Source organism: Megalops cyprinoides, chromosome 24, assembly GCF_013368585.1.
Source record: "Megalops cyprinoides isolate fMegCyp1 chromosome 24, fMegCyp1.pri, whole genome shotgun sequence".
Classification (NCBI taxonomy): Eukaryota; Metazoa; Chordata; class Actinopteri; order Elopiformes; family Megalopidae; genus Megalops; species Megalops cyprinoides.
The window spans coordinates 21,273,316-21,294,600 of NC_050606.1; the positions used below are offsets into that span (position 1 = coordinate 21,273,316).

Below are 21,285 nucleotides of genomic sequence, written 5' to 3' on the forward strand. Positions count from 1 at the left end.
AATATGACTGTAATACAAGTCGTATAGCTTGTAATTAAACCAAAGGAGGAACTCCAGGTTAAAATCTGTATCTGGCACCAGCTTGCGGTTGGACTTCCTGTTAGGTCACTTGCTGTTACTGTGCTTGGCGGGACGGCGGGGCTCAGGCGGCCGCCTCGCAGCGCTGGCTGAAGAGGACCTCCACCACCTTGGGGTCGGCCAGCGTGGAGAGGTCGCCCAGGTCCTTCTCGTTGCGGGCAATCTGCCTCAGCACGCGTCTCATGATCTTGCCTGCAGAAAGGACAGGGCACGGCTCACTGGACACGTGCTCTGGCCCCCGCGGGCGCGGTTCACTCAACTAGGACAGCGGTGAGCTTGTGTGTCTCAGCTGTAAAGATCTCTCTCCCTCATCTCTCTCGTCTCTCTCTCTCTCTCTTTCTCAGTTCAATTCAATTCAGATTGATTTAGATAAGAGGTTGTTTCTCATTTTGTCAAAGCATGAACAAATAAAGAAAAACATTGCAGGTTCAACAAAAGATAAGACAGCACAATACAAACTGTGTGTGTATGTGTACATATAAGTGTGTATGAGGTGTTGTGTGTGTGCGTGTGTGTGTGTACATGCATGTGCGAGTGTCTCTCTCTTTCTCTCAGCTAATTGTGTAGCTGTTTGCTGTTTATTATTTGTAAGGCTATAAATCAGGTGTTTGTTTTGTCTTGGGTCATTTCCAGGATGCATCTCACAGCTCGTTAGTCAGTATTTCTGTTCCCCCCTTTCAACCGGCTGCTCATCCGCTCAGTATGTGAGCAGGGCATTTACTAGGCGTGTCTGCGTAGAAGCAGCAGTTGAAGCAGCAGCCTCGCCGTATGAAGACGAGGGAGTCTAACTGTGGGAGACCCTCCAGGGAGGGCACAGGGGGAGTATTTCTTACCGATATCATACCATTACACTGACATCAACCCAGGGAGGCCCTGGTTATGTGTTGGTATTGTGCTGGAATGGCACACTGTGTTTTATTTGCATATTGAGCCAGGTGCACATTAGTGGTCTCAGCCTTGTCCTTGTGTGCTTGACACTGGCTCTTATTTGTGTTTGGATGATGGCTTCCTTGTTTCGGTAATGTTTTGTGTCATTTTGCTTGATGCCCATTGTGTTTAACTCCTGGGGTCACTCTAGGTAAGAGTGTCTACTTGTATGTCATGCTGGAAAAGAGCACCCGCTAACCACCAAAGTGTAAATGTATATATGAATATAACAAAACGGGGTACCTGAGCGAGTTTTTGGTAGTCCTGGGGCATTCTGGATGAAGTCTGGCGTAGCTATTGGACCAATCTTTTCTCGCACTGAAAAGGGAAGACAAAATGCTGATTGTCTCTTTCATAGGCCATCAGGGCACTACAATGTCAAATCAAGGACATACGGGCAGTTTAACTTCATTATGATCTTTTGCGTTCAAAGAACAACATTATATGTATTTTAGATGTAGTGAATCTGTGGCTCAGGAGTTTCACAGGCTATACTGATTGGTTCATTCGGGTGTTACCGGATGTGGGGTTAGGGTTAGGGTTCACCACTGGCTCTGTACCTTGCCTCTTGAGCTCCTCGGCCAGCGCATGGCTGAACTCGCGGCCGTCCTTGAGGGTGACGAAGCAGTAGAGGCACTCCCCCTTGACGGTGTGCGGCCGGCTGACCACAGCGGCCTCAGCGACGGCCATGTGCTCCGTCAATGCCGCCTCCACCTCTGCCGTGCTCAGAAGGTGACCTGTGAAGGGGGGGGGGCGGGCTGTCACCTGGGTGGGTCACCCGCAGTAGTGAGGCTGCAAAGCTGTCACACATACAAGTGACCGGATGTCACGTGAACAGCAAGTGACCGTGGCTGTCATGGCAGCTGGAGAGCTAGCCGTTCCAGTGACACTGAGAGGGGAAATCCGAAAGTTGCCAAGTGTCAAGTGACCTCACCCTTGAAATCTAAGCTTTGACAGCAACTCACCCTGGATTAAATGCTGTACCTAAGCACTAAAAACAAAACTACAAAAAGATGCTTGAACACTAACAGAAATCCAGCACTGCCTGGGAAAGTGAAAGTTCCAGACACAGATCCCCCAGAGCCCCCAGCAGAAGGCGCCCTTTCACAGAGCTGGCTGGTCCTTACCAGACACGTTCAGCATGTCGTCAATCCTGCCCGTGATCCAGAAGTAGCCGTCCTTGTCCCGCCTGCAGCCTGAGGGAGGAAGAGTAACGTGAGCCGCGCGTCTTCACTTCGGCTATTGTCGCCACCTGATCTCCGGGCGTCTGTGCCACATCATTTCTGCCACGTCCCCACAAGCTCACCGTCTCCGGTCACGTAGAACCCTGGGAACTTCTTGAAGTAGGTGTTCTCAAATCTCTCCTGGTTCCCATACACCGTGCGCATGATGCCAGGCCACGGCTGCCGGAACACCTGAAAAACGCACAGAAGCCACGCCACCATTTTGGCTCATGAGCGGATGCGTGACAGGATACACGGGCTGTAAAACAGAAGCAACTGAAGCTATCTGCTGGATGCACCGGCCCTCCTGCAATTGTGGGAAGGGCCTCTGAATGAGATTAGGGGGTGCACACTCACCAGGTAGCCCTCTGCCTCGCCCTCCAGCTCCTCCCCGTGCTCGTTCAGAATGGTGGGCTGCACCCCGAAGAACGGCAAGGTCTGCAAGAGCAGGCACACTTGTTAACCACAAACAACACAGTGCCTTCCCGCCAAACCAGGCTCCCAGATCACACAAGAGATTAGGTCCCAATTATAAAGTCAACCAGTCGCTGTATCTTTAAGAAACACAGTTTCAGACAGGAAAACTATAGTCAATTACATGACTTGTCTTCGGACAGGTCCGGCTACTACAGATTGTAGCATGTAGCAACACTATAGCAAACTGAGCATGTCTGTTAGAATCTTTATTTGTTTACCAGTTAGCGAGAGCTTTTGATTTTTTGCCGTGGGTAGAATGTGCCATCATCAGAGGTCTGATATCCAGATAAGGACATTTATAAAATCCTCCTTGAATTCCACCAAAAGGTACAGACCTCCAGACAGACCCAGAGGCAACTTACCGCTGAGCCAGGCTTCAGGGGTATAGCCGCAGGTAGGGGAGTCAGCACATGTCCACCCTGGAGGAACAGAAAGGAGTTCATCCCATTGGTCCACTGTGTCGCCACTCTATCCAATCATATGGCACTACATTATACTCCTGGGTCAGGGCATCTTATGAAGAGGACTCAATGAAGGTCAAAAACTTCAATAAACTCAATAAATGCAATCTTACAATATACTGTAACAAAGGGGACATCAGATTCCATAATCTGCTCATTTACATAACATGACATTATTGTCATTTAGCAGATGCTCTTATCCAAAGCGACTTACATAGGTTACAGCTTTTACCATTCACACAGCTGGATGTTTGTTTCAGGCAATTTCGGGTTCACACAACCCAACACAACACAACAATTGAGGGTTCAGTTACTAGCCCTGCTCATTACCATTATGCCACACTGCTGCCATTTAGATTTAGAAAATTATATTCGTATTTGTGGAATTCTTTACTGCTTTCTGTGCTGAATTGGAGTGGAGGTGTGTTTTGGCAAAGCTGTGAAGGTGCTTGGCAATGCCTGTCACAGCTATGCTTTCAGGAAAAAGGAAATGAAGAAATGTGATATGTGAGCTGAGCTGAGATGAGATGGGGGGATATAACAAAGACAAAGGGAGCTGAACGGGGGATGGGGGAGGGGGGAGGGGGACTCACACACCGTCTCTGTCTGCCAGAAAGTGTCCACCACAGGACATCTCCCCTGTCCTACCACCTCGTAGTACCAGTGCCACGCTTCGGGGTTGATGGGCTCCCCGACAGTGCCCAGGATCCGCAAGCTCGTCAGGTTGTACCTGTTGTGGCAGACACAGGTGAGGTACAGGTGGTATGTGGACAGGTGAGCAGAGGAACGAGCCCTCCATGTCTCCGCCCTTTACTTCTGCAGAAAATGGGACATGTATCACTCATAAATTTTTTACTCATGTTCATGAAATGTGATTCATTATAAAGTCTACACAAGACTACATGATGCCAGGTCCAAAAAATTGCAAGGTTGAAGTGCATTTCTAGCACAGCAGGTGGCGCCAAAGGTCACATTCAAGACTCACCGTTTTAACACAGCGTGAGGTCATTTCTTGCAATAAAATGAAATGCACAGCTTTTTCCCGAATAGTGTGTGATTATGATGAGCATGATTATGGAAATAATAATCACTACAATTTTTTGTAAAAGTACGTCAGGAGTAGTATCACAAAAGCACTATGCTTAATAACCCACACAAAGCTGATGAGACTGTTAGAAAAATGAAGGATGTGTTTGCGACATGGAATCCTGTTTGTGCAACACTGCATTACGGTACAATTTATCAGAATATATCTATAAATTCACTTAGATGTGATGCAATACTTGGTGTGATTTATTACAACACACCTCGGTACAATATGTTTCAGTACAGCGTTAAAATTATTCTATGCTTTTAAGGAAATGAGTATCTAAGCAACCATTCACTACACAACATTCAAAATTCGAAAATAACCAAGTGCGCTATTTATTACAGAGAGTAGGATTGTTGCAGTCGATGTAGTTTTCATCCAAACTGTTGCATTACTATGAATAAAATAAATAAGTACAAAAAGAATGGCATCAATTGATTCTTACACACGACACCGACACGGCTGTATCACTGCTTTTGTATGGATGCATCTCATCGAATCGATGTAGCGTTACACCCAGAGCAGTCTGTGCCGAGACTCACCGCTGCACCGGCTCCTTGCCGTACTTCATCAGCAGGCGAATGGCAGTCGGCGCCGTGTAGAACTTCGTCACGCCGTACTTCTCAATGATCTCCCAGAACCGGCCGACGTGCGGGTGCACCGGCACGCCCTCGAACTGCGAGGGAAACACACAGTGGCCCCCGCATCATGGTCAACACGTCGTTTTTCTCAACGGTGAACACAGTAAATGTCGTGCTTTTTTTGGCCGCCAGGGGCACGAGAAGGTGCACTCACAAGCACGCTGGTGGCACCATTGGCGAGGGGCCCATACGTGATGTAGGAGTGTCCGGTGATCCAGCCGATGTCTGCTGTGCACCAGTACACGTCGTCGGGGTGGTAATCGAAAACGCACTTGAACGTCAGCGCCGTGTACAGCAGGTACCCGGCTGTGGTGTGCAGCACTCCCTGCATGCGTGGGAGAGGAGGAAGAATTCCTCAGTAAATGTTTACAACTCACAAAGCCAGCATTCAAATCACACTGGCACCCAAACACAATAATGGGTTCCCTGCCAAGTAATGAAGCCCAATATCAGCATCTGTGATCAGTGGGCGGATGAAAAAGCTAAGATGAAAATTATCTGTGAGATCAGTGTTACAGGGAAGACACAAACAAGCAGTTGTTTTTTTTCAGGGAATGATCTGTCACTGAGAGCCAATCATTGTTTTGGCTAAGACTGATTTAGACTAGTACAGGGCATTTTACAAACGTCCCTGACCTGGACATGCAAATATGTGATCCGACCCTACTGTAGGTCACAGCCAATCAGGACCCTCAAAATAAATGCATCCCCAAAGCAAGGCCTCAATCCAGCTTGTCTCCTTGTTCTGTTCTGACCACCACTACTCTCAGGACTGAGGTGAACCCAATTAGTTGATTGGTCAAGACAGCAGTTATTAGTATCCAGTTAGTTTTAATATCTGGAAGTCTGTTGGCAGCTTGCCGAGGGGCTTGGGCTTGAACTGGGGGCAGGGCAGGAAGTGAGGTCAGGTGGCGGGAGCTTGCCTTGGGCTTCCCGGTGGAGCCGCTGGTGTAGAGGATGAAGAGGGGGTCCTCAGCGTCCACCCACTCCGGCTCGCACTCATCAGAGGCACCGTCCATGACCTCGTCCCACCACACATCACATTCGGTGTTCCAGGGGGTCTGGGGAATAGAAGGCAGGGGGGGTATAACCCCATGGTACCTACAACTGAACCACTAAATTCCCCAAAATTTTTGTAACAGAGACACGATGATGGGATTTCACATTCAAACACATTTGGACCTAATACCTCTTGGATCCACTATATGCATATCTCCATAAAGGCCTTGTAAACCTGTCTGGATAGGAGCATTTGCCATTTAAAGAAATAATAATAATAATATTAATAATATGGTGCAGTTTTAGTGTGGCACATATTATGCTCAATATGACAAACCACAGGGAGGCATAGGAATGACCACAATCACCATTTTCTCTTATTAATGTTAGATTCCACAGAGACAAAATTATAGTTTTGTCTAAAAATATATCATTTATGTAAATGTACCATGTGTAATCTTCATTATAATGATCCTTTTGATTTTTACAGATTTATGATGGAAGGGCAAGGAATAGAAATGAATCTTTACTTGAATAAGGGAAACTTTAAAAAGTGAAAGTAGGAAAATAAGAAACATTATATGTATATATAAATACATGTTTGTATGTATGTATGTGTAGCATGGTCGGCTGGCAGACATTTGGAGCCCTGTCAAAAAACCTTCTCAGAAAATAGTGTAATTGGATACGCCCTCTCCATGCCCAGCAATGGCACCTCAAGCAGTAGGTCTGGCTGTGGGGCCAGGATGGGTTTCTAAATAAGTCAGCCCTCACAAACACTCCCCCCCCCTCTCATCACTGACTCCTTTGTGCCCCCTGAGAGGTCACAGGAGGGTTAAATGATCACCGCTCTGCCATTACTGCACAGCTCTTCAATGCCTGCAGTGAAAGTGTGGAAAGGATGACTGAAGGGAATGATTTAATGATGGATTCCAAGATGGAGTCTCTCTCCCAGCTCCCCGTCCATTCACCAAAAGTCAGTTCAACCCTGAAGTCCTATGAAAAGAAGTAATTGAGCACTGAAGAAATACAGCTGCAGGTGGGGGACACCCCCCCCCCCCCCCCCCCCCCCCCAAAATAAAGCATCTACCACAGTTTTACAGGCTCACCAACTACATATGCAAACATTCTTATCTCTATTCATACATAATACATTTTTTGTCAACAGGGAATCACTTATCTAACTGTTACATTGACCTTTTTGTTTATGATATTGGCAATAGCTTGTAAGCAAGCACTGGCAGAGAATATACACATGCATTTCATATCAATGAAACAGCTGGGATTGACCTGAACAGTTACTTCAGAGCATCACATAAATATGCACACACACACATTTAGATAGAAAACCAGCTCCATTTCAGGACCCAGCAACCAAATGGCCCTCTGTTAGGAAATAGCAGGTTTTTAATCCTTTTCCAGTGAAGGACAGTTTCTAGGTTTCCCCAAAGGGGGCTATTTTTGGAGGTTGATGAGAGCCGGCCCGCTCAGACAAGCACGCGTCCCCTGCATGGCAGCCAGGCTGCAGGGCTGCCGGAATGGCCGTCTCAGGTTTCTAGAGGCACAGCAGTGACGCTGGGGTGAGTCAGGCCCACAAAAGAAACAATGCTAACAGCTCTGACTCAGCAGCCTTGACTCACACAGGGCCTTTAAAATGCACAGCTGAAAAGTGCTGGAACCAGAAAGACCAGTATCAGTGCACCAGGGCATGTTCCTTGGCCCAGCTTCAATCAACCACAGCGTAATTTGCATTCAGTGTTGAGGAATCTATTCAAAGACAGGATTTTTTGTGCCTGTTTTTGTTTCTTGGGCAACTTCATGTGAGTTTTACAGTCAATTTACAGAACAATTCACTTCAATTAGGACACAAATGTAACACCAATGAAATTCATGAATTCATATCCAGAACAAAGCCCGCTGCTGTTAAATTCAAAAGAAACTCTAGCATGATTTTTGAAATTGTGGCCATACCATTGATTTTACTTGCTCTTGAACTGGCTGAACAGCCATGACACCAGAGACCAGAGGGCAGTGAAAAGCAACTCAGAGGTCAGGTCTTCGAGTTAATGCTGTGCTTTCATTTTGTTATGCTTTGGACAAACCTCTGCTCCTTGCAGGGTGACCAGCTATGCAGAGGAGATTGAGCCCACATGGAATAACTTCAGAAGAAATGGAAAATATTTGATTTAATCTATCTGTAATATGTTTTACCCGATTCATTCTATCTGCAATTGTCCATCACTGATTTGAAAACTTACAGCAAAATTAACTAAGGGATGGCAAATGCTTATGTTAACAAGACTAAAGGCACCTTATTATTATGCCATAAAAATCCATATTTGCTCTTAATATTGTCACTAAAAATTTGAAAGGGTGCTTTTACGTTCCAGCAAACACTTACCATTGGTTTCTGTCTTTCAGGCAACTATCTTAATCATCATTTCAAGATTCAGGCACTTATAAATCCAGCTCTGACTGGTCTCACCGTAAGCTGAAAGGCTCCTACTTAGCTTGTGCGAGCCAGGTCTGTTATAGCCACTTTTTGTACCCCAGCCAGCACCAAAGGACTGCCATCACCAAAATAGACCTCACTGAGAGTCAATGCCAGGCAACCAAACATCTGTCAGGGAGACATCAAGCCTCTCCCTCCATTTAAACAGCTGACCTTATTTCAGTCACCTGGACACGGTGTTCATGTGCATGTGTTGAAACAGCCTGGCCAACTTCCAGCACCACTTTCAGTGTGCACACACAGTTTATTACATTACATTATTGTCATTTAGCTCTAATCCAGAGTGACTTACATAGGTGACAGTTTTACATGTTACCCGTTTATACGGCTGGATATTTCCTGAGGAAATTCTGGGTTAAGTACAGAAGGGTACAACAGCAGTGTTCCAGTGGGGATTCAAACCAGCGACCTTTCGGTTACAAGCCGTGCTCCTATCACTGCGCCACGTGTCACAATTCACAATTGGTCAGTTTGTTATATCATCCACACACCTAACAAATGCTGCTGTCCTCAACCACATACATTACAGACTGCAGCTTTATGGCTGACTTACTCAAACAAAGTGAATTTCAGCAGTGCCATAAACCAGATCCGGGACTCAAGTGTCAGCTGGTGTAATTCTCTCTGCGCTACACCTGTCCAGGGTCACTGTGAGATACGGCCTGAGGAGGGCTGCCGCCACATGTGGCGTACCTGCAACTTGTTGGAAACGCCGCCATTTTCCGTCCTTAGCGCATGGTGCCTCACCACAATGCACTTCTTCACAGAAAATCCTCCTCTGAGGAGAGAGGAAAAGAACCATAAGATTCTGCCACAGGGAGAAGCTAGTACAAAAGGAAGCAGGAAACAGGAAACAGGAAGCAGGAAGTGAATAAAACACATTCTGTCTGCAAATTACCCAGGCTTCCTTACAGCGTTACATGTTTATAGTACGCGTGTGTAAGTATGGATATTTAAGAACATTCGTAATATTTGTCAAAATAAGTGTCTGTGACAGAGTGCCGTCACTACGGTTGAGAATGCGCTCTGAGTGCCAGACCAACGGCTCTTTGGCGTCACAGTCAAAGTTGCATGTTTGGTACCCCGTAGACCTGGGTTCGAGGCCGGGTGGGGTGACTGCTCTCGCCCTTCGCTACAGTCTCATATAATGGAAGATACATATTACTGGCATTTTCATGAAACATCTGAATGAATGTTCTTTTGCTGCTGGGTATTGTATGTTGAAAGGCCTAAACTGTGCTGTTTGTCTGTCAATAAAGACAGAAGTGATTAGTAATGCCTCATTAGGTGCTTGATTTATGCTGCTTGTCACGTTACTTTCTAAGGGTGTTGACACTTGTTGATTCTCACTGATTACGACAAATGCCCACCACCCACGCCTCAACGATTCTCCATCGGGTTTGCTCAGTGCATTCAAGCGCAGCGATCGATCCCACACCACAAAGCAGGGCCCTAACATATGGGCCCAGTCGGACCCCTCGGCATTTCCCCGGCAACCCACAGGGTCCAGTGAGGTCGAGTGTGAGGGGCAAGGCAGGGAGAGAGCGGAGAAGGGCTGACCGCTCCTGTCAGCGCCGTATCTCTAAAGCTTGCAGTGGCTCTCGGGCAGACAGGGCTCCTGCTGTGAGATAAGGGGGGAGTGACTGCGACCTACCTGTCCCTGCAGCGCTCCAGCGCCTCGTCGGCGATCTGCTTCAGGTTGATCAGCTTCTCGCCGCGGTAAACGCCATCTGCGCAGGGAAGGCAGGGAGAGAGCAGGAACTGAGCCCAGGGGACCGTTACCATGGCGCAGGGCAACATGGCAACATGGCGACGCTGTATTTAAGTGCATGCTTTTAGAGGGGGTCACACTGTAGCGTACATTAAGAGATGTCACTTCAAATCAGAGAAAGCTTCAACCCCAGATTACAACCAGGCGACCCAGCTCTTCTATTTCTTCCAAACTTCTGTTTGGGATACGGTGTTGATCCAGCTATGCATTTATGATTTCAGTGCTGTTTTGCACCGACGCCCATTTAAATATGGTCAGTATTGCCTTGTATTTATGTGCTTTGTATTTTTTATGCCACTTCATTAGACATACTTTGTACCCACATCTTTTAAGTCACTCTGGATAAGAGCATCTGCTAAATGACAAAAGGTAAATGTACATGTATAAATGCAGTTACCTGCCGTCACGACGAAAGAGCACTGAGCGTCCAGGATCCGCTCGCACAGAGACTCAGAGGAGAAGCCTGCAAACTGAGGGCAGGAGAGAAAACTAAGGGTTAAACGCTGGGATGTACTTTCTGTTCATCTGAGAAGTGGCCACTCGCCTGGCTGTCAGGGCTCAGGGGTGCAGGTGTGTAGGGGCTGGTATTACCTTGCTATGACATGTTCTAACTGGACAGAGACTGAACTGATCAGGTGCAGGCCTCTCTGCCTGTCACTGAGACTGCGCTCCAGATGAGCAGCGACGACCGCAGGTCTCAGTGGCAGACAGAAGAATGGAACTTCACATATCTCAGTTCAAACAGGACATGCCTCAGCAAAGTTAGGGCAATATCTCAGTCCAGTTAGAACACGTCACAGCAAAGTTGGGATATGTCTCAGTCCAGTTCGAACATGTCGCAACAAAGTTAGGGCCGGTTTGTAATGCTATGATCCAACTCAGTTTCGTATCTGCGTCCAGCACTCATAAAAGGACAGCAAGACTGAGGTGACTCACAAAATGTTTCACAACACCTTCACTCTGCCCACAATCAGCACCATTGTGAAACAATGGGCTGTTGAACTTCCCCTGGCACTCGGTAGCATTTTTTTCCATTCAGCAGGGGCTAACTGAGCAGAAACCAACCCCACTACTATAACTACAATTTTACACACACTATAACAAATAGGGTGAAACTCCAGTAAAACTCTCTGTTGTCTGGAGGCAGAGGCGGCAGAGAGCACAGAGCACTCCTCAATATGGAAGAAGGTAAAGATAGGTAAAGTGAATATGAAGGTAAAAATATGTACGGTAAAGACAACCCAGTGGAAGTGCATGCTGTCTGGAGAAGGCCCCTATGGTGTCACAGGGACAACGGTGTCCAGTGGTTATTAGAGCCGGGGTCTACAGATATGTGGATGTAAAACAACAGGTAGCTTCACGACCAGCATCATCGAGACGCCAGCACACAGCTGGAACCAGGCTGGCTCATTATACCCCTTTTCCACTGTAGAGCTGGAACCAGGCTGGCCCATTATACCCTTTCCCCACTGTAGAGCTGGAACCAGGCTGGCTTATTACAGCCCCTTCCCACTGTAGAGCTACAACCAGACTGGCTTTTACACCCCTTTCCTGCTGTAGACCTGGATCCAGTCACGGTCACTAAACCCATTTTAAACTGCAGAGCTAGAACTAAACTTCCAGCTCTACAGCGATCATGGGATTGGACTGGAAAATTGCTGGTTTGACTCCTGAGTGTTACTGAACCTGAATCACTTTAGTGAAATATCTAGCAGTAAAATGTTAAAAGGTTAAATTGTTTGTAAATTGTCCTCCTCGGAAAATCACAGAGACATTAGTCTAATACATAGTGTACTGTGAGGGTCGTTCTGTCTCCTCAGAAAAGAGGGAACCACCACAGAGGGATGAGTGTGCGATCTGCCCCACTAAGTATCGGCTTAACAGAGCTTAAACCAAAATGGAGGGGAGATGTAAAGGAGACAGTAAGGAAGAGCCACAGCAATCACAGCCAATCCAGTGACCATTTATCTGTGCTGTTTCTGAAATTGTGTCAGACCCTGACCCTATACAGTCTATACTATCTTATCATGAGACATAGAGGGGTACAGACAGCCTTTTTTCTTTTTTTTCAAAACAGCAGCATGGCAGACAATAGCCCAGGAAAAATGGGGTCACTTATATTTAAGCACCTTAAAATAGACTCGCCTGTTTAATAAAGACTGACCTTGGAACAACCCCTAGGAGTATTTTAAAATGTAACACTGCACCGTCCCTGGACGGGAAGGACAAGCAATAAATAGTTTTTGGCCCGAATGAAATTATGGCTGCAGTATGACATGAATTACAACACTGAGTTTAATACTGACTATATCTTCATATACAGTTCTACATGTTATAATATTTATATATACATACATACATACACAACCTATAAGAACAGGTTTAAGTGTGTTTACGATACTCCATTGGGACTTCATTGGTGCTTGTACAAAGCTACATTGATTAAACCAGTACAGGTGGGAGACACACCAAACCCACCTGAGGAGGTGTGACGATCACAAACATCTGCTGTTGACTTTGAAAGGCTAAGGGTGCAAGCCTGACACAAAGGTATTTCCTTGAATGCACTGTACTGTATGTGTAACATTGGCTTTTCCCCAGCAATGACTGTGCAAACTATCAGACTGATACGTTTTTATTTATTGACTGATCAATTAAATTTTTCCACTTTTCACTCTTAAATTGGTCTTGGGAGCAAACAGTGTGCAGATTTTTTTATGTTGGTCTTTTCCCTAGCAATGACCGTGTAAATGCACTGAACGGATATTGATCAATTGCTCAATTGACTTAATTAATGATTGATCAATTGAATTTTCTCCCTAAATTAGTTATTACGGCAAATACTGTGCAGTTTTTATGTTGGCCTTTTCCCCAGTGTAAAGGAATGGACGAGAGGGCGCCACTGAGGGCTCCTGGGTCAGGCCAAAAACTCAGAGTGCGAGTGAATAAGATGGACAAAAAGTAATTTTTATTTTTGGTTTAATGTTAAAACTAATCAGTAGGAGTCCATATTCAAAGTTCAAATAACACAAAAATAGTTTTAAGTAGAAAAAGAAAGAAAAAGGCAAACAAAAAAATAGTAATCTCTGAACGCAACTACAAAAATAACTACAAAACAAAGTACAAAATCTGCTAGGTCTCTCTTGAAAAGGCAGAGAACAATATTACAGCAGCAGTACTCACAGTCCAACATCCAACACTAGACTCCTTCCATGAGACTAGACAGACAGACATATCCCAGGTGACCAGCACCATTCACATAAAGGGGGGGGAACATAAAACAATCAATCAACACAAACAACAACATGACAAATCCTGATGCAGCATCATAACACCCTACAACATTTAAACAGCAGATTTTAGCCAAAGTACAATTCAACAAAATGACACATGAGGATTAAAACGGAGGCGGCTTGATCAGGGCCGTCTCTGTCACCCCTCATGGCCACAAGCAAGGTAAACTGGGCCAATCGTGGCCGGAATGAAATAAACACTACGCTGTTTCCCCACGGCACTCCTTTGCCACCGGAGCGACACTTGCCAACACTGAGGAGCAGCATTCAACACGGTATGACTATGCTACGTTGTTCTTTTTTTTTTTTTTTAATGCACTCAAGTTTGCGCGCCTACTTAAGCACAATAAAAATGTTTTAAAGCATAATCACAAGATTGTCTAGCGTTTTCATTCACCGTTATAAAACGTAGATTTCGTGGGCGACAACATTAAGTCCGTCAATAGCGGCATCGCATTGACTTAAGCTTGATGGCTCTTATCGGCATCTGTCAGCGTGTGTGTGTTTGCGAGTGTCGCGGAGTTCACATAAAGGCAACTCGTGCCCAAGGAAGGCAGTGGACATGTGCGGTCTCTCCATGACCGTCACACCCAGCAATGACTGTGCAAACCAGATTTATATTGATTGATTGATTGATTGATTGGTTGATTTAAATTGATTGATTTAAATTTTTCCCATGAATTGGGGAACATTGAGAGGAGCAGGGGACCCTTACCACGATGGAGTGGACGGCTCCGATCCGGGCACAGGCCAGCATCGCACACACCAGCTCCGGGATCATGGGCAGGTAGATGGCCACCCTGTCTCCCTTCCTCACACCTGTCCACACAGCCAGAAGACAACACGTTAGCCCTGAGCGCCACAACGAAACCCAGAGTCTTCCAGACACATTACCACAACAGAGGAAGGTGAAGACGATGGTGAAACTCCATGTTCTGAAACCGGTGTTGGATTTTCTGTGATAATAACCATAGTCTCTCCCTTTGGAAGGCCTATCCAAATCTGTACACCTGTGCCACTACAGATTCATTTCATTCTTTTCAGCTGAAATACCACTCATCTACAGTAGCCTGACTAGTTTACATTTCTTCTCCCCTTTCTGGTAAATGTTTGCACACCATCCTACACTCTTATGTCCATATTTACCTTGGCATTGTTGATCTAACCTTAGGAAAGGGTTATAACCTTTGAGCCTGTGGCTTAATGTTAAACAGTATGTAACGAGCAGCGTGCAAAATGGCAACATATTTAGACCAAATGCAGAAATTAAAGCTTGATCTCCACACCAGACTGGTGCCGAACCCTTACCCATCTGCTTCAGGACGTTGGCACACCTGCACACCTGGGCCAACAGCTGACTGTATGTGATGGAGACATAGTGGTCAGGGCAGTTCCCCTCCCTGCAAAGAGAGCACACGGCCATCAGTACGAAATGGATTCAGCCTCAGTCAAAGCTACCTGCCATCATACACCTGATTCAATCAAACAACTACAGCCCTCTTTGTAGAACTTAGTTGAAGGATTTAATTGATCAAGTATAATTCTTTTCATTCTTTCACAACACTTGAAGTTTGGCAGTGAATGAAAATTTGAAAAATGTGTGAGGATCTAAAAAATGACTTATGAATGAGCTGCATATCTTGTGCTGTTAGGCACTACTGTCGACAGTCTGCTTCTGTAAAACCCTCATTGTCGCCTTCTTCTGAATGGAGGGCATGCACTCGCCATCTTAATTGATATGAAAATCAGCTCTCTGTTATTTTAAGCGACAGACTACATGCTCACCCCCTCACCCCTCCATTCTTACTGTGTCCATATTAGGTTTGGACTCCAGTCAGCGCTTTGCATTGCCAGTTCTGCCCCAGCGTTGCACAAGGCCAGGGACGCAGCCAGGCCTTCAGACTGCGCATAGTGGAGCGCTCATCTGGAGCCCGTGTTTGACCTCCCGTGGCAGTGCCAGCTGGCATCGCGCAGTGTGTGGACACGCTAAAGGCAGGAGCAATCATGCTCTGCTGCCTCAGCATCAAACACAGGCTTAATTATTCACCAGGTACTGGGACAGAGGGGGGGGTACACGGCATGCCCGTCAAGCCCCACATGTCGCACACCTGCCCTGATGCTCCAACAAACATCTGACCTCATTGGGAACAAACCCCTTCAAGACATGGTGATCATTAGAGCCACAAACCCTTGGATGACGTAATATCCACAAAGACAGCGATATAACTTCCTTTCAAACCAAATGCCAAATGTCATCTCCCGAAGTAATTCACATGGTTTAGATCCACTTTATGAGCCAGAATAACTCTCAGATTTGTCATAATTCATTATCCTTGCAAAACAAACAAAATATCCAAAATGTAAGGACCTTTTGCATCTATTGTGCTGTCAGATGTTTTGATCATTTCCTTGATTTTGATTTCATGCAAGCCACTTTTCTGCAGAACATCTTGGTTAACTGGCTAATGGAACTGCCCATCATTTCATTACATTCCTGTTAAAAAATGCACAGAACTGTGACTGATCTGCTTTTTCAAGTGGCATATCCATGCAGATAATCGCATCTTTCATGTCATGAGTGACATCCCTCTTTTCCCTGTGAGATTCAAATATCAGTCTGTAATTATTACTAAAAGCTATTATTATCTTTTATGTGTCCTTCAATGATATATTGTTAGTCATGCAAAATGGTATGCAGTGTACCAGGCAGATACTGCTGCACTGCCTCATTTACAGAATGCATCCATGTTAAATTTCTTTCTCTTTTACCTGTAACTATATATTTTTTTTGCTTTGTACTGATGTACTCCTAGCTGCTAAAGTCATACAATTGATATTGCCTACTTATTCACATGCCTGTGCTGTTTGCTGAGACTGGAGCACCTACAGAAACAACTGATGAATGACAATTGCAAAAAAAACCCTAGCAGGTCACACAATGGAGGAAAACTCTGCGCCCTATCAGTAATATATAGTTGCATGTAAATGTCATTACAAGTGCTTGCTCTTTTTCATCAGTGTTTTTAATTGCTGGAATACAGTATGTATTTACCATGTGGAACAGATTTTAAAAGGTGTTATGTAACACATGTAAAATAACCCATTCCTTGTATTATCTGTTTCTTTGTTTAACATACATCACCACGTATTACTTTTCCATAAGGGCTTCTTGGAGGCAGGAAGTGTAGATCAGCTTCAGACTATTGGTCACTGTATCTGGCCCTTTGTCCAGGCTACACAGCTGTACCAGCAGAGGAAAAACAAGACAGGCAGACTACAGCCTCAGCAAAAAAGCTGCGATGACCTCATCCTTATCATGTCCTGATCAGGTTTGGTTGAGGAGTCAAGGAAACAAGGAAACAACTTCCAGGAACTGGCTCATCTTTCAGTTCCCTGTACGCTAGGTCATGGACAAGAGTGGAGACTCAACACTGAGTTAATATCTAATCTCTACATGGTGCATGGCACCCAGACCAGGGAAAGACACTCCACTTCCTGCCAAAATCAGCACAGCCAATTAGACAGTAGTGCAGTCAAGTTCGGTCAAGACAGGTCTGCTTTTCAGAGGCAATAAGGACCTTGCTGTATTATCATTCCTTGATATGAAACAGCTTTGATAAGGCCCTTTTATTAAAGGGGAAGAGGTTTCTTGTTACAGTGTGACAGAAAAGATACTGTGTAGATACTAACTAAGATTAAATATCAGAGTCTCTGCACTTCATATCAAACATTCTACTGCTGCATTTTTCACATACACATTCCATCACAGGAACTCCTGGGCCTCAGCAGCTGAAACAGTGACCAGAACTCACCAGCAGGCCCAGGAAGGCACGCCTAATCTCCCTAGCGATCAACTGTCTTTACTGATCTCATTCAAGTCACATTATCCTTAACATCACCATTTATATCACACAAGGTGTAAATCCACACAGAAGCCAAACATCAACAAGATGCTTATCACACCTCCAGCAACCCTGTCACAAACTATGAACACAGAAATAGCAACACTGTCATTTAAATTCTACCAGACACAATCATAAAAACACTGAAATTGCATCCACCAAATTATTAGCATCCATTCTACCCAACAGAAGAAGGTAATTGCAATTAAACAGCATGAAACATGTCACTTTGTTGGTGTTGAATCTTCATAAAGGGAATACAGCCATGCTGAACATGAAAACAATGTAAACTCTGCTCTTATTAATTTTTATAACAGTTGACAGTGTGATTTAAAAGAGGGCTGTGTAGGGTAAAAACTGAGGCTTGTGTATGGTGTGTACAGTAATACCATATTACAAAACCAATGTTGACAGTCTCAGCCGTACTAAGAGAACACCCCTATACAACTGTACAAAAAGCTCCTGCCACAAACAGGCTTATGATTAGAAGTGCTGTTACATTTCTCCCCTTTACCACCCAAATACCACAAAATCCGGTTCTTTTACATTTTTTTCATACATTTAGGTCATTTGGCAGACGCTTTTATCCAAAGTGACTTACAAATGAGGAACAGCAAGCAAGCTACGGTAGTGTAGGAGACCTTGGAGTAAGCTTTAAGTGCAACCTAAACAACTAAACTCAGCTAAATAAGTCAAGGAAAGTAGAAAACAGAGGTAAACGAGGTGAAAACACAAGGACAGACAGGCAGAGGAGACAAACAACTAGAAAGAAGAAAGAAGAAGAGAAAGAAGTGCGAGGCAGAAGGTGCGCGGAGATGGAATTGAAAGTTTCTTCTTGTCAACGCATGATAAAAGTACAGCATACACTGCATAACATGTGCATTGTGCTCTGCACATATTGCATGTCCTGGTCTCAAAGCACTAATGTCATGTCATATAATATTATAATAAATACTTCGCAAATGCCTGTTCTTGTGCATTCAAGTACTAGGGCTGGCCAATGAGAGGGCATGGCTGGCATTGACTGGAATGCCTCATTTTGCCACAGTGCACCATTTGTGTGTCACACATTGCTGTGTTTGCGGCAGTCTCTAGGTGCTGCTTTACCAGTAGTACGCCACTTTCTCTCCCAGGTTCTTGCCATGCACATTTCTGTCCAGGACGTTGTAGCACATGTTGGTTTTGGCACCTTCCATGAACTTTACGTAAATGTTGCCTTTGGTCACATCGAAATTGTACTGCAGCATCGGTCCCACTGGACCAGTTTTCCAGAAGAAATCCTCGGCAACCTCCTTCCAGAATGCTGTGAAAGGGAGATGACACAGTGCGTTGGTGTTTGCACAGGGCACAAAAGAGGGATACTGCACTGTATGCATTCCAGTGATGCCTGTGAGGTCTGAGAATGACTGACTGCCGTCATGGCTGTTCATCATGTCAACCATGTTCATCACGTGATAAACAATAAAATGCAGTTAAGTGCATCGTTAGACAAGCCGCATCTATCCAAGGACAGTGCATTACGGGCAAATAGCACGCTTCTCCTTTAAATGCATGCACTACAGAACATTCCATTGCTTTTCTGGCTAGATGCTTGCTGTCATTTCCCAAAAGGAGAATAAATACCAAAAATTAGCCTGCTTTTAAGAGACAACCCTCCCTTTGTACTGACCTAGTATAAAGACAGCGGTCATAAACGAGCATTCACAATCTCATGGAATAACGACTGGAAAATGTTTACATTCACACACATTTGCGCTTCTGTATACATATTTGCAATCATCAAATACAGTTTTTCAAGAATGTGTCACATTTGCTGTAGAATATGTCAGTATTAGCTGTATTATTATCAGTATTAGTTTCAGTAATCAATGAAAATAACAGCAAAAAAAGTTAACATACCCTCTGGTTCTTCTGTAGATTTCTTGTACATCGTAAAATAAGTACTAAAATCTGGGACGTGTGCTTCCCTTTGTAAATCCTGTGAAGGCTGGAAGACCTTCTCTTCTATGCGCTGGGATCCAGGGACCACCATCGTGGACGGATGCAGATATCTGAATGGGACAGAAATAGGCTAATCCTGTGTCCTAGCGCTGACTCCGCTCCCCGGCGGGGTTGACACAAGCAGAGGTTTTACACCGTAGGTCCTCAAACTGCGGTGTAGTTTTTTGTGCTTCTCTGTGCAGCGCCTACCTCCTAATCCCGATTTTGTGCTAATTTCGCAGTCTGTTTAGCGCCAAAACGGCCAATCACATCGCTCGCTGAAGCACTCCCACTTTCTCATTGGCCAATCCCCCGCTGGTCTGTTTATCGTATTATCGTCAGGGTAGTGGGAGGAGAATACATGTGGGCTGGTTTAAGGGATCACGGCAAAGGCAGGGGGACGAATGCTGGTATTTTCCGAAAAATCAGTCGTACTCGGTCTAACAAACTACATTTGCAGTTTTTTTTTTCAGATATTTTATGATGGCCCCAGATGATCGTGCACCGTTTACTCTCGCTTTGGTTGACTTTGTCTTTTATCTTGTAAAGTCTTGATCCTAAAAGGCAATCCTGCTCCATTCCTTTTTCCTACTTAGAGAAAGGAAGATAAACTTCAAAATACCTAGGAATTGCATGTCCCTTTTAGGGAATGAAATCTGAAAAAAGTAAAAAAAAAAAAAAAAAAGAAGAAGTGACATAATAAGGAATATGAAATATCTCCATTATAACAGTTGGAAAATATATAGGCTTCGTTTAGCACAGGAAGTAGATAGTACAATATATTTGACAAGGACCATCAAAAAACATCGGTCTCTGAGAAAGCAAGGCGTTAAGGGATCAAATCCTGTTTACATTGTATCCGGGCAACATTGTATGGAAAACTAATGCTGATGTCCCCCAACGCAAAGTGTATTTGACCATTGTTATCTCTTAGATAGATAGCATGTAGGCCCCGTGATAACAAGCACAGCAACAGTAAATATACACAATGGCCAGCTGCAGATCGTCTTTTGTGAAGCACCAGAGCTCAGACTGAATTAGTTATTGTCACTTTGTGCTCTTGCTGCATACACAGATGACCGTATGAAATTAAATTTGTCTTGTATTGTTGATTCAAGATATAGGTCTAAAACAAAATTTAAATCAGCAGTTGCATGGTATTTTGTGTTCCTATGGTTTCTGTCATGATGAAATAAAAATGACTGTGTAAATTCTGAACTGATATAATTATGTTGCTCAGGCAGGATCTCCTTTCTTTTCAGGAAGTACAAACAGTGTGATTGCATAAACTTCCTTGGCATTAATATTAAATTGAACAATTGATTAAATATGATTACTTAATGGCCAGGATTAGAGCTTTTGCTCTACATAATAGTAATAATAATGAAAGAGTGAACATATTTCTTTCATATTTCCAAGGACAAATGAGAATAGGAAGCTCAGGTTGTCTTGCTGAAAATAAAACTTAACAGCAACATTGGCAGTAATAAATACACGATCATAATTGTCTGCGCTTGATTACACAGACTGAAAATGAATGTACGCAGCCAGTCTGTTTTAATCGATGTCAGGGAAAAACGATTTGTATCTACACCGGCTTTAAGAAACATTAACTGCAATTCAAGCAACAACAAGAGGAGTAAACTACATCTCGAAGATGTGAAATAGATTTGCTAGTCTAATACCGAATGATATATGTTAAGAAGTGCCACTGGATCATCCATCTGAAGGCATCCCTTTAATCCCCGTTTTAAGTAAATATAACGGGGGATTGGAGGTCACTTGATATGCAGCTAATCTACTTCTGTTGTGTTATTCCAAATTACGATATATTTACTTTAAATCGCGGATTGAGTGAGTCCTGGTATAATGAACATGAACAACTGCAACCCTAACGGCATCCTTGTTTGCCGATTTGCCAGTGTGTCCTG

General features: G+C 44.5%; 1 protein-coding gene across 1 annotated transcript; it reads right to left on the reverse strand.

Moving 5' to 3' along the window:
- Positions 1–77: 77 nt before the first annotated feature.
- Positions 78–19,558, reverse strand: acss2l (acyl-CoA synthetase short chain family member 2 like). The gene is made up of 18 exons (XM_036519034.1): positions 19,274–19,558; positions 18,482–18,677; positions 14,781–14,872; positions 14,188–14,291; positions 10,577–10,649; positions 10,063–10,138; positions 9,102–9,186; positions 5,821–5,958; positions 5,052–5,222; positions 4,799–4,932; positions 3,764–3,896; positions 3,068–3,124; positions 2,586–2,666; positions 2,312–2,420; positions 2,133–2,201; positions 1,566–1,742; positions 1,249–1,323; positions 78–270 (listed from the first exon to the last, which is right to left on the reverse strand). The coding sequence occupies exons 1-18, from the start codon at positions 19,404–19,406 to the stop codon at positions 143–145; spliced, it is 2,031 nt and encodes a 676-aa protein (XP_036374927.1). The 5' UTR covers positions 19,407–19,558; the 3' UTR covers positions 78–142.
- Positions 19,559–21,285: the final 1,727 nt, after the last annotated feature.

Excerpts from the sequence above, each read along its gene's own strand:
- acss2l (XM_036519034.1), bottom strand. The coding sequence starts at position 19,406 with ATGGTGGTCCCTGGATCCCAGCGCATAGAAGAGAAGGTCTTCCAGCCT. Across the intron at positions 9,187-10,062 it reads CTGGAGCGCTGCAGGGACAG|AGGAGGATTTTCTGTGAAGA; the intron begins GTAGGTCGCAGT and ends CTCTCTCCTCAG. Across the intron at positions 3,897-4,798 it reads GGCAAGGAGCCGGTGCAGCG|GTACAACCTGACGAGCTTGC; the intron begins GTGAGTCTCGGC and ends CTGCCACAACAG.